Genomic DNA, 14790 nt, shown 5'->3' on the forward strand with positions numbered 1-14790 from the left:
TCTTTCTTTCTTTCTTTCTTTCTTTCTTTCTTTCTTTCTTTCTTTCTTTCTTTCTTTCTTCTTCCTTCCTTCCTTCCTTCCTTCCCTCCCTCCCTCCCTCCCTCTCTCCCTCTCTTCCTCCCTCCCTCCCTTTCTCTTTCTCCTTCTCTCCCTCCCTCTCTCTCCCTCCTCCCTGCCTCCCTTTCCTTTCCTTTCCTTTCCTTTCCTTTCCTTTCCTTTCCTTTCCTTTCCTTTCCTTTCCTTTCCTTTCCTTTCCTTTCCTTTCCTTTCCTTTCCTTTCCTTTCCTTTCCTTTCCTTTCCTTTCCTTTCGTTTTGTTTTCTTTCTTAGATGGAATCTTGCTCTGTCGCCCAGGCTGGAATACAGTGGCACAATCTCAGCTCACTGGAACTTCTGCCTCTCTGGTTCAAGCGATTCCCCTGTCTCAGCCTCCTGAGTAGCTGAGACCACAGGTGCACACCACCATACCCGGCTAAGTTTTCTACTTTTTTTTTTTTTTAAGTAGTAGAGACAGGGTTTCACCATATTGGTGAGGCTGGTCTCAAACTCCTGATCCACCTGCCTTGGTCTCCCAAAGGGCTGGGATTACAGGCATGAGCCACCGTGCCTGGCTGACACCTGCTTTTTAATGGTGGTGCAGTGCTATGCTCTAGGGGAATTGAATCACGCACTTGCCGCCTTCCTGTTGTTGGGAGTTTCATTCATTTCCCTGTCTTTCCATCTTCCTCCTTTCCCTTTTCCGCCTGTTTATGAGCAATCATTTTTGTTAATATGCCAGATTGTTCCTTCCAGATGCTTTCCTGCAGTCGGGGCTTGATAGCAGTGGGCTCCCCCAGTCCCTCCAAGACTTCTAAGTGACCATGTGTGTGCAGGTCTGGGGAGTGGTGGAGGTGTCAGGTGGCTTTAGAAGGAGACTTTGGTGTAGCCACTCACAGCAGCCCCGTCACCTCTCAATGACTCCACGGGGAGACGATTCCACTTGCAGGGGAGCAGAGAGCATCTCTTCTGAGACATGAGCGCAGGGAAGCTTTGCCAGCCTGTATTATGGAAAGGCAGGCCATTCACTCATCTGCAAGGATGTGCTGGGCACCCAGAGTGTACAAGAGAACGTGCTGGACACAGCAGACTGTAGGGATCACACAAGGCTTGATTCCTTCACATTGTTGAGCAGAGAGAAGATGTGGACAAAGTCAGATCTGATCAACACAACCACCCTGGCCCCCCAAGAGAAATAACAAGCTTGTTTTGTGAGACAAGTGAATTGTATCAATTCCATCATGTTGAAGTGCTGTCACTAATGACAACTTCATTTCCACAGATATACACCAACAGCCAGTTACATGCAACTGGGGAGGAAAAATGAGAAAGGAGGGAAAAGAATAATGGCTAACTGAGCTCATTTGATTTCATTTAAACTTATTTTAGTACTAAGCTTATTTCTTGTATTGAATGTAACCTTATTTAATTCTTACTGCACCCCTCAAAGATGGGTCTTCCTGCCCCTGGTTTTCAGATGAGGTAACAATTAAGCCATTCGCTTTAATTAAGCAGCAGAGGCATCTCAGCCTCTGCACTTCATCTCAGCCCAGCACCTCTACTGGGGCTGAGATGAAAATCGTGGCGGGTGTTCTGAGGAGGTGTGGCTCTCCCTGGCTGACAGGGGAAGGCTTAGCAGAGCTTTGTCTTAGAGGAGGAGTAGATGAGAAGGAAAGTGCAGAGAGGGCATTCAGGCCAAGTCAGCAACACAGACAAAGTCAGGTCATGTGGGTTAAGTGCATGGGTGATGAGTAATGGAGATGTGGCTAAATGCTGTGTGTGTGTGTGTGCCTGCACGCGTGTGCCTGCGTGTGTGTGTGTCTTTGTGTGTGTGAGTGACAGCAACAGCAAAGGGCCCAGCATGAGTGGCGGAGACCAGATTTAGGTAGACTTGGAGGGGCCACTAAGGAATTTCATAGGCAATGGGGAACCATTAACTATCACTAGGCAGGGGAGGAGCCTCCGGGAACCAATCCTGAACTTCATCGTTGCCATGCGCATCTCAGCAAGAATGGGCAGGATGGCATAGTCAGGAGTACTGCCTTACTTTTTAAAGAAGTGGTGAAAATATTTAATATTTTAATATACTTTTTCTTTTTGGAAGATAAATGGATTAGGTCCAGCATTTCATCCTACAGAGGATTTAAATTTTTTATCAGGAATGAGATTTGAGTGTAAGAAGATTAAATGATAGTATACTGATAAGACCACAGGGTTCAAAACCACCCCCTACAACCCAGGGAAGGGGGGCAGCCAGGCTGGCAAGATCTGAGGCCAGGAGTGCTGGGGCTTTGGGGACAGCAACAAACAGAACAGACCTAGACCTATCAAGGTGCTCCCACCAGAGTCCAGAGATCTCACCGCACACATTTTCTCATTCATGCCGGTGCCCAGTACATCCTTGCAGATGAGCGAATGGTCTGCCTTTCATAATACAGGCTGGTGGCACTTCTCCACACTCATGTCTCAGAAGAGATGCTCTCTGCTCCCCTGCAAGTGGAATTGTCTCCCTTTGGAGTAGTTGAGAGATGACAGAGGCTTCGGTGAGTGGCTAGACCAGTCTCCCTGTGAAGTCACCTGGCACCTCCACTGCTCCCCAGAGCTGCACATGGTCACTCAGAAGCCTTGGAGGGGTTGGGGGAGGCCCCTGCTGTCAAGCCGCCACCATCACAGTCACTTTGTCCAAGCTATTCCCCTGCAACCTTGCCTGACCTGCAGAAGCTCCAGAGTGACCCACTCTTCTTGGGCATGTGAGGAAAACTTTGATATGGCTGCTCTGGCTTCAGGCAAGGTCTAATCTGGTGAAAATTGAAAGCAGTTTGGTGGGGGTGCCAGGGAGAAATGGGGAGAGAGAAAGCCACTGCATCTGATAGATGGCAATGGCTTGGAGCTGGTGTGATGGCCTCTCTGGATGACAAGGACATTGGAATTAGAGCCAGAAGGACTGAGGTATGAATCTCGGCATTCCTGGTTTGTAGTTATGGGGACTTGGCACAGACACTTGAATGAAACTTCTTTTGCACAGCTATAAGATGGGCCTCTTAATAAAGGCTGACTTTGTTCTGATCCTTCACTGCCTGTTGGGATGTTCTCAGCATTTTGTGCATGTTGGCCAATTTAACCCTAACAGCAACCACCACAGGCAGTTGCTATTGCTAGCTATTAATAACCCCACCTGACAGATGAGAATCTGACAGTGAGGCCCAAAGGGTTGGAGTCATGTGCCCAAGGCACACAGCCGGGGGTGCTGCAGGAGGCCAGTCGTGCATTTGTGGCTTTTCCCCTGGCCACTTTGCAGCACTGGTACAAGAGAGGCCCACGGGTGAACCCCCACCCCACAGCCACCCTTTGTCCCTCAGAAAGGGCTGGCAGAGCCTGCAGGTGAGGGTGGGTGTGGGGAGGGGTGGCCAATGGTCTGCCCTTCATTTCTGTCATGTTGTGGCTGCCACTGGGGAGAAAATGTCAAAAAGCTTCCTGGAAGAAGCAGCTTCCAGGAGCCTTCACCATATCCTAGTCCTGCCAACTGGCCACGAATGGATTGGAAGACTCCCACTGGGTGAGAAGGCTCAGAAGCCATCACAGGGGATGGTAGAGGTGGGAGAGGTACGCACCTCGCACCGCGGGGCTCCAGGAGCCAGACGAAGGACAGGCATTTCTGTATGGCACCCCGTTCTGGGTGGGTCCTCTCAAGGGGCCCCATTCTTTGTCTCTCCCTCTGTTGCTTTACTCTCCTCTTCCCTCTTCTTCCCCCCACTTCCTCTTCTCTTTACTTTTTCTTCTTCCTCTCTCTCCTTTCCCCATACCTCTCTCAACCTTGTTTCCACTTCTTGTCGCCCTTCTTGCTTCAACAAACGTCAATGCAGTCACAGTTCCTGGGCTGAGGCTGGGGGATGGGAGGGAAGTCCTGAGGGCAGCTCCCGCCCCCGCCCCCGCCCCGTCACTCCCACTGCCCCGCCTGCACAGCGTCTCACCATTTCATTCCTGCCCCCACCGCCCCTACCGCCCCTATAAGCCACCAGGTCGCTCCAGTTTGGTGCCAGCGCCTGGGGGCAGAGGCGTGGTGAGGGCTGTGCAGCCTAGGATCCACCTAGTGGCTCTCGCTGGCGTCTCAACTGCGCATGAACCAGCGCTGGGAGGCTCCGCTGGAGGTGTGACCAGGGCAGGGACAGACCTGGCCCGGAGCAGAAGAGCCCAGAGTCCCATCCTGCCACGCTACAAGGAGGGAAGAAGGAAAGATACAGTGTCAGCAAAGAGACCTCCCTCGCCCCTACGCCCCGCGCCCCCACGCCTCGCTTCAGCCTCAGGACAGTCCTGCCGGGACGGTGAGCGCATTCAGCACCCTGGACAGCACCGCGGTTGCGCTGCCTCCAGGGCGGCCCCGGGCTGCTCCGGCTCAGAAGAGCAACGCCCTCCGCCTGGGTACCCCGGACCGCGCACTTGCCGCAGCTTTCGTCGCGCCACTCTGGGCCTTGCCGGACGGGTCTGCACCTCCCAGAAGCTGTGGGCGCGCCGCTCAGCCACTCCATCGCAGCACTTTCTCAGGCCCGCGCCGGAAGAAGAGCCATGAGAACCTCAGGGTGCCTGCAGAGACGCTAGCGCCATGGGCCTCGGCGAGACCCTGCTGGCGGGGCTGCTGGTGATGGTGCTGGCTGTGGCGCTGCTATCCAACGCACTGGTGCTGCTTTGTTGCGCCTACAGCTCTAAGCTCCGCACTCGCGCCTCGGACGTCCTCCTGGTGAATCTGTCGCTGGGCCACCTGCTGCTGGCCGCGCTGGACATGCCCTTCACGCTGCTTGGTGTGATGCGCGGGCGGCCACCGTCGGCGCCCGGCGCGTGCCAAGCCATCGGCTTCCTGGACACCTTCCTGGCGTCCAACACGGCGCTGAGCGTGGCGGCGCTGAGCGCAGACCAGTGGCTGGCCGTTGGCTTCCCGCTGCGCTACGCTGGACGCCTGCGACCGCGCGATGCCGGCCTGCTGCTGGGCTGTGCCTGGGGACAGTCGCTGGTCTTCTCGGTCGCTGCACTTGGCTGCTCGTGGCTCGGCTACAGCAGCGCCTTTGCGTCCTGCTCGCTGCGCCTGCCACCCGAGCCTGAGCGCCCGCGCTTCGCAGCCTTCACCGCCACACTCCATGCCATGGGCTTCGCGCTGCCGCTGGCGGTGCTCTGCCTCACCTCGCTCCGGGTGCACCGGGTGGCACGCAGCCACTGCCAGCGCATGGACATCGTTACCATGAAGGCGCTCATGCTGCTTGCCGACCTGCACCCCAGGTACTGGCCCAGTGCATGCCGACTGGCTCAGGCCAGGGACTCAGGTGCTCCCTGGGCAGTTGGCTCGAGTAGCCTGTGGGCATCATCACCTTTACTCCGCCCAGAGTTCACCAGCCATAGCACTGCCCCTGCATGCTGCTCGCGGGGGGTTCCAGTTGGTTCATTGGTGCAGACACCGCCGGGGCCTCTGCTTCCTGGGATATGTGCTCACAGCACAGAGGGAACTTTGCGCAGAGCGGTGGGGTATGCGTCTCCGGGAGGGGTTCCGCGGGCTCTGCTGTGGACGGCCAGACACACCCCTTCTAGGGAGTAGCTGTGGGTCTGAGGCATCTGCTTGTTTCTGCCTGCTGCTGACCCAGTGCCCTTACATGGCCTTGGGCTTCATGTCTTGAGCAGGGTCCATCCCCCATGCTTTCTGCTCACTAGTTGGCAGGATTTGTCTCCTGAATCTCTAGCTAGTGTTGCCATTGTTCCAAATTACCTCCCGTAGGGTGTTCCCCTTTTGCCCTCGGCCCCCCACAGAACCCCCAAGAGGCTCTCCTGCTACTGGGGTGGGCAGACCAGGTGACTTCTCCCTCCCTGAGGGCCCCAGCCTTGCCCTCCATCAGCAGGCCTACCTCAGTTCCCTCTGTGTGGAGAAGGATGAGCCTGAGGGAAAGGAGGAGGAGCTGGCCCTTCTTTCCAGGCTTCCTTTATTTCACCTACAAAAAAGCAAGCCTACCTCTTTTCATTGTTCTTTCTCTCTCCCCCATCCCTCTGTCCTCTTGAGGTTCCAGGCTAAACATCCTGAAACCCTCCTGTCTGCCCTCACTTCGACCCCTGGGCTCTGGGCCTGGGCTCTGTCCCCACCCTGCCATCATCCCGACCACTGTCCTTTGTCCCCACAGTGTGCGGCAGCGCTGCCTCATCCAGCAGAAGCGGCGCCGCCACCGGGCCACCAGGAAGATTGGCATCTCTATTGCGAGCTTCCTCATCTGCTTTGCCCCGTATGTCGTGACCAGGTGGGTCCCAAGTCCGGCTCCTGTCGTGGGAACAGCTGGGAGGGCTTGGCCTCAGTTGAGTAGGACTCTGAGGTCTCCCAGCCGGGTATTGGGAGGGTGGCCATCACCACAGGACCCTCCTCCACACCTGACAGGCTGGGGGCTGTGCTGGCAGCTCCTGGGAAAGACCCTTGGAGAGAGATGGCACTGGCCCCCATCCTGTCCTATAAATGAGGAGACTCTCCTTGTCCAGGCACAGGCAGATATGGGGTCTGTGAATCAGCACCTGGCTCTTTAAACCGAGGAAGCTTTCAAAATCAGGCGACCTGGGACTAACCCAGACCTTACACTCCGCATCTCCTGGGTGTGGAGTCGGGAATCTGGGTGGAAGCTCCGGCTGGAGCCTCAGGGCGATAACGCTGCCAGGTGAATGTTCTCTTTGCTCCTCTCTTTCCTGGAGACCTTGGCCTGAGTGCTTGTCAGGTCAGAATTACCTGGAGTCACAGGTAATTTGGGAAAGATTGTGGGTAAAAGTTCTGCTGGTACCATTGTCCCAGTGCTGTGCTGAGGGGCAGGGGAGTCTGCAGTCTCTGCCTCCAGGGTTCCTGGGTCACCCACTTGGCCACTTGGTCACTACCTTAGCTCCACTCAAGGAAATGTGTGCACCCTGCCTTGCTGGAAGGCAACACGGTTAGAGGGAGGCACGTTGTTCATTAGAGAGAGTGACTGCTTGCTATCATGTTTTGCCTTTCTTGGAAGCTCCATGGAATTTTTGGCCAGGCCTCTGTAGTACTCAGGCTGGCTGGGAGGTCTCCACCCTACGTGTTGAGCCACCACAGGAGGCTGCCCTAAAGGAAGAAGCTCCCGGGAGGGGTCCATGGCCCTCATCCTCAAGGGGCCCAGGTCCCCACCCCAGGGGAGGGAGCCAGCAGGGAGTATGGTACCAGGATTCTGGCTCTGTTTGTGTAGGGTCCTCCCGGGGTTGTTATCTAATGCCCTACAAGGTCTACCGGTCTGTCCAGGATGCCCGCCTGTCTTTCCAGGTCACTGGGGTGCTTAGGTATGTTGTGTGTGTGTGGGGCAACAATTGTGTCCCAGGAACCTGGGAGGTCCCAGAGTGCCCATGATGAGTGGCACCAGCTCTGTCCTGCCTACTAGGCTCCCTCTGAGCTCTTTGGAATCAGCACTTGGGACAGGAGCTCTTGGCCACCGATCCCATCTGGCTTAGGGACAGAGAGCCAGGTTTCTTGTGGATCACAGGCACCCTCCTTGCTCACATAAAACCTGGCAAAGGCCTCTGGTTCTTAGGAAACTTCATGGGCACAAGTGTGGATGGAGAAACTGTGGCGCCCTTCTCTTGGGAACTAGCTGTTTATCTGATTATCATGCTTGTGTGTATGTGTGCCCATGTGCCTGCTTATGCATGCAGGTGTATGTTGGGAGGTTTCATGTGTGTACTCATACATGCACATGTATGTACATACATGTAGTAGGTGAGTGCTAACATTTCCAGAGCTCCAGCATTTCGTTTTGAAATTTTAAATGAATGAGGAGTGAGACTGGCTCACTTGGCCATGATATTATGTTGATTAATGGGTGTAACCATTATTTTCCTGCATGGGTACAAGGTCCTGACCATGTGTGGAAGCATGCATAGCGATGAGCGTGCACGCAAGTGTTAAAAGGAAGAATCCCAAACAAAGTCATGAAGCCTGCCTTTGCAGCATTGTTTCCACAATGCTGTTACCAACTCTGGGATCTGGGCAGCTCAGGCTTTCTTCTCCGTGAAAAACGTGGGTACAATATAGCATTAATGAGGATACATATTTCTTCACGCACTCGCTAAACATTTAATGAGCACCTACTCTGTGCTGGGCTTTGTGCCTGGTCCTGCAGTTACAAAATCAAATGGAACACAGGCTCCTCTTGGTTCTGATGGCGGAAGATGCAGGTCAGCAAGACCAGGCAGGTGTTTCAGTGGGGGAGGGGCCTTGGGGGATGGAGACTGGGAGCAGCACAGCTGGATCAGAGTTTGGACGGGTTTGCCTGACAGGCGCCTCTCACATCATAGGAATGTACCGAATCAGAACCTCACTCCGTTATTGCCCTGAGGCTCCAGCCGGAGCTTCCACCCAGTGTGTGGACGAGGTTCTAATGCAGTTGGCTTAACCCACAGGAAGTCAGAGATCCAGGAGCATGTTGTCCCTGCTGCCCCTTAGAAGGTAGTGCACTCGTTCCAATTGTTCTGCAATTGCTAAAAATATTTCAGAGCTCTTCTCCTGGGAATTGTTTTCAGAACTGGGATGCATTGTTAGACTCTTCTGTGGACATCTTGAAGGTGAATTTAAATCTGGTTAGAAATAACTCAAAGTCACCTTGAGCCAGTTCATGTGGATAAAGTAGGTAAAGGAGATGCAGAATATAGGATTTTTCTTTTGTTTCTTGGTTGTCACTCTTGAGTTTTACTGACTTAATCCATGGTGCAGATGAAGTCCCTGGGGTGTGCAGCAGTGAGACCAGGAGGGTGGGGATACAGAGCCTCCCTTGTGGAGTCTGTGGTCTACTGTGGGGGTGCGGGGAGGGCAGATGGATATGGTCACCAGGTGCTGAGCATCAGTGGACACGTGAGTGAGCCCCCTTCTCTGCAGGGTCGTGGCTGGCTGGAATGCTGGTGGTTGACACATGACTTCTGGTCCCAGTGTGACTCCAGACACAGCCTCAGCTGGGTATTTCTATGACTTCCATCTGCACCGTGGCTTCGCTAGGGGATAGACACTCTCCATGTGTGGCTTTCTTACTCACCTGCAGCTCAGTCCCCTAGTGACTGAAAGAAACGCCATGCTTCTCAGATCCTTCGATAGGACCCTCCTTCCCACTTGCCTGATGGTTGGCTGTGACCAGTCTCCAGTCCATGCCCGATGGTGGGCTTCGTGGACGTGGGGGTGACAGTGTACCTGATGTGCCTATGCTGGCCAGTGGCAAAGTCCTTTGCGGACTGTCACTTACTGTAACTGGACTCTCACCTCAGCCTGGGGTAGGTGATTAGGGCCATGACTGCCTTGGATCTGTGTCCCTGCTCTGATGTTTGGATTCTGGATGCCTCTTCTCTGGCCACACCCCTCAGCTCTCCCTGTCCTCACATTCTGGCCCTGCTTCTCAGCTTGAGGTGGCTGCCTGCCTGCTTGCCTGCCTCCTCATCCCCACCCCGCTGGACTGGGTGCCCTGGAGGGAGGGAGTCACTCTGATCCTTGCTGCACCCCAGCAGCTGCTGTGTTTGTGGGTAGTCAGCAGGTGATCTCCAAACTAATGAGTGACCCAGCCAAACTTGTAAATCACAGGGCTGCAGTCCTTCTGAGTGGGGGGTGGGACATCCTGGGACAGAAATTCACTGCCTGGGGGATCATCAGGCTGATGGGGAAAGCCCTGGCTTTTGGGGGCCCTGGTTCAAAGCCAGGACCTGGGAAGTGGAACGGCTGCCACTGGTCAGCACATGCACTTGTGACAGCTGTCAGAAGCCTCGTCCTGACTGTGGCTCCCGCCTCAGGCTGTGCTGCCGCTGGTCAGAAGCCTTGTCCTGACCCCGTGGCCCCTAGCCCAGGCTGTGCTGGGAGCGGAGGGGTCCATCCAAGTCCCCAGAGGCCCGGCCCCCTGCTGCTTTCCCCCACGCAGAGCCCAGTCCCTTCCACTCTGCGTTCTAGTCTGATTTCAGAAAAGCACTGGGCTCAGACTCAGAATGTGGGACTGAGCCTTTCCTCTGAGAGTTGTATGCCTGATGGTCCTAGAGACGCCCTCAAGCCTCTCTGAGTGATGCTTCGAGACGGTGGGTAGGGAAGCACCCTGCGTGGTGCGTGGTGCCCGAGGACATCCCGTGAGTGACTGCGATTCATGTGGGTGAGGTGGTCACGCTTGCTCAGGGTCTGTTCTGCAGCCCAGGTTGACACCTTACTCCAGCCTGGTTATTAGGGTTGTTCCGATTTGTTCTCAACATTGCCCAGGTTTGGGAGATGAATGCCAGAGGGGAGTCTGGTTGGGGGCTCCCAGTGCTCACATTTGGGGTGTCTCGGTCTGCAGCATGGTAGTGGTAATAGCTCCCTCGGTAGCTGGTTCTGTGTGCAGGCGTCCACGGCAGGTGTGCGCGCAGGTGGGTGGACTGAGCTGAGAGTGAGGATGGTGGGAAAAGGCCTGGGTGACGGTGACGGTGGCGGTGCTGCCAACTATTGAGTACCTGCTGTATGCAGGCTGATGTCGGCTTGCTCTGCAGTCCCAGGACCCGGCCTTGTAATCCCGTTTTAGGAAGAGGAGACCGAGGCTCAGGGTGCTGGCGCAGAGCCTCCTGGCTAGTGAGCGTCAGGGCTGCGGTGTGTACTTGTCCTGACTCTGTGGCCCCCACCTCAGGCTGTGCTGCCGCTGGTCAGAAGCCTTGCCCCGGAGCATGAGTGCGTGGCGGGTGCTGTCACTGTGGCTGAGTTAGCTGCTCCACTTCCCCAACAGGCTGGCGGAGCTCGTGCCCTTCGTCACCGTGAACGCCCACTGGGGCATCCTCAGCAAGTGCCTGACCTACAGCAAGGCGGCGGTCGACCCGTTCACGTACTCTCTGCTCCGCCGGTCGTTCCGCCAAGTCCTGGCCCGCATGGCGCGCCAGCTGCTGAAGAGAACCCCGCGCCCGGCGTCCACCCACAACAGCTCCCTGGACCTGGCGAGCATGGTGCACCAGGTGCTGAAGAGAACCCCACACCCGGCGTCCACCCACAACAGCTCCCTGGACACAGAGAATGATTCCTGCCTGCAGCAGACACACTGAGGGCCTGGCAGGGCTCATCCGCCCCACCTTCTAAGAAACCCTGTGGAAAGGGCACTGGCCCTGCCACAGAAACGCCACTGGGGAACCCCCAGACACCGGCGGCTTGACTTTGAGCTGAGGCTGACGTACAGGAGAGGGCAGATGTGGGTGTGGACAGCAGGAGCAGGGGAGGAGAACTCCAGGCTCGGCCACCTGGCTGCTGGTCGGCCCGGGACAGCGGTTCTTACTTTCTGAGCCGCAGCTTCCTCGCCCTTGTTCTGGGGTCGTGGCGATACTTCGAGACGGTGGGTAGGGAAGCGTCTTGTGTGGCACGTGGTACCCTTGGGCGTCCTATGAGTGACTGCTGTTCATGTGGGTGAGGTGGTCACGCTTGCTCAGAGTCTCTTCTGCAGCCCAGGTGGACACCTGTTACTCCCACCTGGTTGTTAGCATTGTTCTGATTTATTCTCAGCATTGCCCAGGTTTGGGAGATAAATGCCGGGACAGAGTCTGGTTGGGGGCTCCCAGAGCTCACATCTGATAGTCTGTGGTCAGGGCCTGGCAGGCACAGGCGGTCCCTGGGACGTGCCCATCTCTGGAAACCTAGAGGTCCCCAGCTCCAGGCCTGTCCTCTGTGACTGCCTGTGTGGGCAAGCAGATGGAGCCTGTCTCCTGCCTCCTCTTCCGTGGTTTGCCAGGGCTTTGGTGTCTTGACTGGGGAGGATGTGGAGTCTGTGTGCTCAGAGCCTTTTCTGGTGATGATATCATCAGAGCACATGACCTCTGCTTCCTGCCCCACCGCTGGGCCTCTGGATCCTAGACTTGAGATGGTCAAGAGATTGAAGTAGTAGCCAGGGCCCAGGTGTCCAGAGAGGGTGGCCCAGGATGGGAAGGGCCCTTGTTCCCCAGCAGCAGTGCTGGGGGAGCCAAGAGAAGGTGGAGCGTCCCTGAGTAGCCGTGTGCATCACCCCCAGCTTAGTAATCACAGGGTGCCATTCCTCGGTGGGGGCACCCACCATCAATGACATTGAATGTCCCCATGGGACAGTGTTGAGGACTTTTGTGCACATCTGTCCTATTTCACAGCTCAGGGAAAGAATGGTACACAGTGCACATGGGCCCCCAGTGGAGAGGTGTGTGTATAAATGAGTGAGCGAGTGAATGAATGGACACGATTCTCTCTTCAGCTTCTGTCATTGCTGTTTTCTTCAAGGCCCAGGGCCATCCCCTGCAGAGGTAGGGTGGACTGCAAGACCTCAGGCCCCCGCCTCATGGGACTCTCTGATGGGCTTCACCCGTGGGCTCTTGCAGGCGTGGAGCCTGTATCTTGACACCCTACACCCAAGGCCAGCAATGCAGGGAGAGCGTGGACATCCAATTATTTCCTTCCAGAGGCTGAATTCTTCCAAGACACATGCGGCTGTCACTTGCTCTTGGCATTAACAGTGGAGAACCCAGCCGAGGTGGCTTCACAGAGTCTTTTCCAAAAAACAGGTGTTATTATTGTACTTTAAAACAACTTTTTGAGACAGGGTCTGACTCTGTTGCCTAGGCTAGAGTGCAGTGGTGCAGTCTCAGCTCACTGCAACCTCCGCCTCCCATGCTCAAGCCATCCTCCCACCTCAGCCTCCTGAGTAGCTGGGACCACAGGCATGGGCCACTATGCCTGGATAATTTTTGTATTTTTTTTTTGTAGAGATGGAGGTCTCACTTTGTTGCCCAGGCTGGTCTTGAATTCCTGAGCTTAAGTGATCCGCCCACCTCAGCCTCCCAAAGTGCTGGGATTACAGGCATGAGCCACCGCGCCCAGCCAAAACCAGGTGTTATTTGCTGACTTGCCAATGCCTTCCTCAAAAGGATAAATTTAAAAATGTTTGTAAATCATGAAGTGTAATTCAAATAAAACAAATTATTGTTTGGAATAATAGCAACTAACCATTAAACAGTTAAAAACATTAGAACACAGACCTGGCCAGTTCAATCAAACCCAGGGGTTCCAGGCAGAAGCTGGGGCAGGTGGGTGTCAGGCCCTGGTTCGCAGAGGGCACGTGAACTCGAGACCCTGCTGCACCCCGGTGCCCCTGTGCTTACAAGGGAGGGCACTCGCACAGCAGAAGCAGGTTGGTCCCTGCTGTTTAAAGCTCCAGAGCCCAGGCTGTAAGCTCCTTGGCTGAGCCCTCTCCTGTCCCTGGGAGCTCCCCAGGTGCAAGGAGCCCGGCAGCCAGCGGGGCCTACCCTCCGTGTTATTGCATGTCCACCAGGCTAAAATGCTTTGTCACTGCTTTAGCGCCACTCAAGGAAACGCGTGCACCCTGCCCTGCTGGAAGGCACCACGGTTAGAGGGAGGCACGCTGTTTATTAGAGACGGGGACTGCTTGCTGTCATGTTTCACCTTCCTCGGAAGCTCCATGGGGTGTTCTGGAACAGGCATCTTAAGGCATTCCCTCCGCCCTTCTCCGTCAGCCCATGTGGCTCCCATGCTAGGCTGTCACTTGCTTTAGGCATGGGGCCTTTTTTTTTTTTTTTTTTTTTTTTGTAATTTGAAAGATACTTTTCATGTGCACTTAAATGTGTTGCAAAATGATACGATGCTGGGTCTCACGAATGCTGTGAATCAATAAACATCTTATTCAGAGGGTGTCTCATTTCCATGGAAAGGGGGGGAATTCTGCCTCGCATTAGCCACAGTTCAATTACCAGGAGAGCAGAGCTTTCTAGATGCCTGGGCTCGCATGCAATCCCTTGCTGGGCTTCCAAGACCTCCAGGCTAGGCCCTGCGCCCTGTGTGCGGCCGAGTGAGGGAGGCTTCTCCTGTTGTTTTGACGGTGGAGCTACAAGCTTGGGAGGCTTTCCCATGGGTGGGCGGGAAGCAGAGAGCCATGGAGGCTGTGAGGCTGGCAGGCACCTTGAAGGACATAACTGCTCATTTATTTTATTTGGGGGACCAGGAGTTTTTTATTGATTCCATCTGTCAGAGGGCTGCAGCATTCCATGACAGGTGAGGCAGAGGGAGGCCCTGTGGGAGCCTGGAGTGACAGTCCTCTCACTCAGCTTGCCTTCTTGTCCTTTCGAGACCATGATCTCGTTCACCCGAGCCTCCCTCCTGCTCACACGGGGTGCAAACCTGGGCCAGAAGGGGTTCTGAGCCAGGAGCCCTCTCTCCATCCCCTCTGCGCTTGCTGACCCTCACTCTCCTCCTGCCTCACCTGGACACCCATCCATGGCCAAGCCTCCAGAACCCTTCCTGGTCCCTGGCAAAGCAGCCCTTCCTCTCACCCACCCTCCACCAAGCAGAGCGAGCTCCTGGAAATGCAGCCAAGAGCAGGTTGTGCTCCTGCCAGAGCCTGTGGTCTCTGCTCCTGAGCCTGGCATTGCTGGCCCTTTCTGTTCTCTGTCCCCACTGCTCCTCACTCCTATCCATACGGTCTCGGGCTAAAGTGCTGGGTGCTCTAGTCTACTGGCCCCTCCCTGGGGAGCCTGCATCCTTTCTGGGCCTTCTCTTAGTACTTCCTCCTCCTCTGATTAGCCAAGTCCTTCCACCTGACCGAGGCTGACACAACCCTCCGTCTTCAGGCTCTCATAGCCCCAGCACCCCTCTCAGGGGTCCAGCCGTGGGGTGGGTAGGAGAGGCGTCAGACCCGCTTTTATCGCCAGCACCGCTGTGCAGCAAGTGCTGAGGATGCCGGCACGCACACATCATGTCCAGCTGTGGAGCTGGCTTCCAACC

At 55.5% G+C, this 14790-nt stretch overlaps 1 protein-coding gene across 1 annotated transcript; it reads left to right on the plus strand.

The window, feature by feature from the left end:
* The first annotated feature begins 4575 nt into the window (after window positions 1-4575).
* On the plus strand, window positions 4576-13656 carry GPR78 (G protein-coupled receptor 78). Its single transcript, XM_008018024.3, has 3 exons — window positions 4576-5303; window positions 6191-6304; window positions 10775-13656. The coding sequence occupies exons 1-3, from the start codon at window positions 4636-4638 to the stop codon at window positions 11082-11084; spliced, it is 1092 nt and encodes a 363-aa protein (XP_008016215.3). The 5' UTR covers window positions 4576-4635; the 3' UTR covers window positions 11085-13656.
* The last annotated feature ends 1134 nt before the right edge of the window (window positions 13657-14790 follow it).

The sequence above is a fragment of the Chlorocebus sabaeus genome, chromosome 27 (genome assembly GCF_047675955.1).
Source record: "Chlorocebus sabaeus isolate Y175 chromosome 27, mChlSab1.0.hap1, whole genome shotgun sequence".
Lineage (NCBI taxonomy): Eukaryota > Metazoa > Chordata > Mammalia > Primates > Cercopithecidae > Chlorocebus > Chlorocebus sabaeus.

Bases quoted from the DNA above. Each gene is read 5' to 3' on its own strand.
- GPR78 (XM_008018024.3), top strand. From the start codon at position 4,636: ATGGGCCTCGGCGAGACCCTGCTGGCGGGGCTGCTGGTGATGGTGCTG. The intron at 5,304-6,190 runs GTACTGGCCCAG...TTGTCCCCACAG, and splicing joins CTTGCCGACCTGCACCCCAG to TGTGCGGCAGCGCTGCCTCA. The intron at 6,305-10,774 runs GTGGGTCCCAAG...CTTCCCCAACAG, and splicing joins GCCCCGTATGTCGTGACCAG to GCTGGCGGAGCTCGTGCCCT.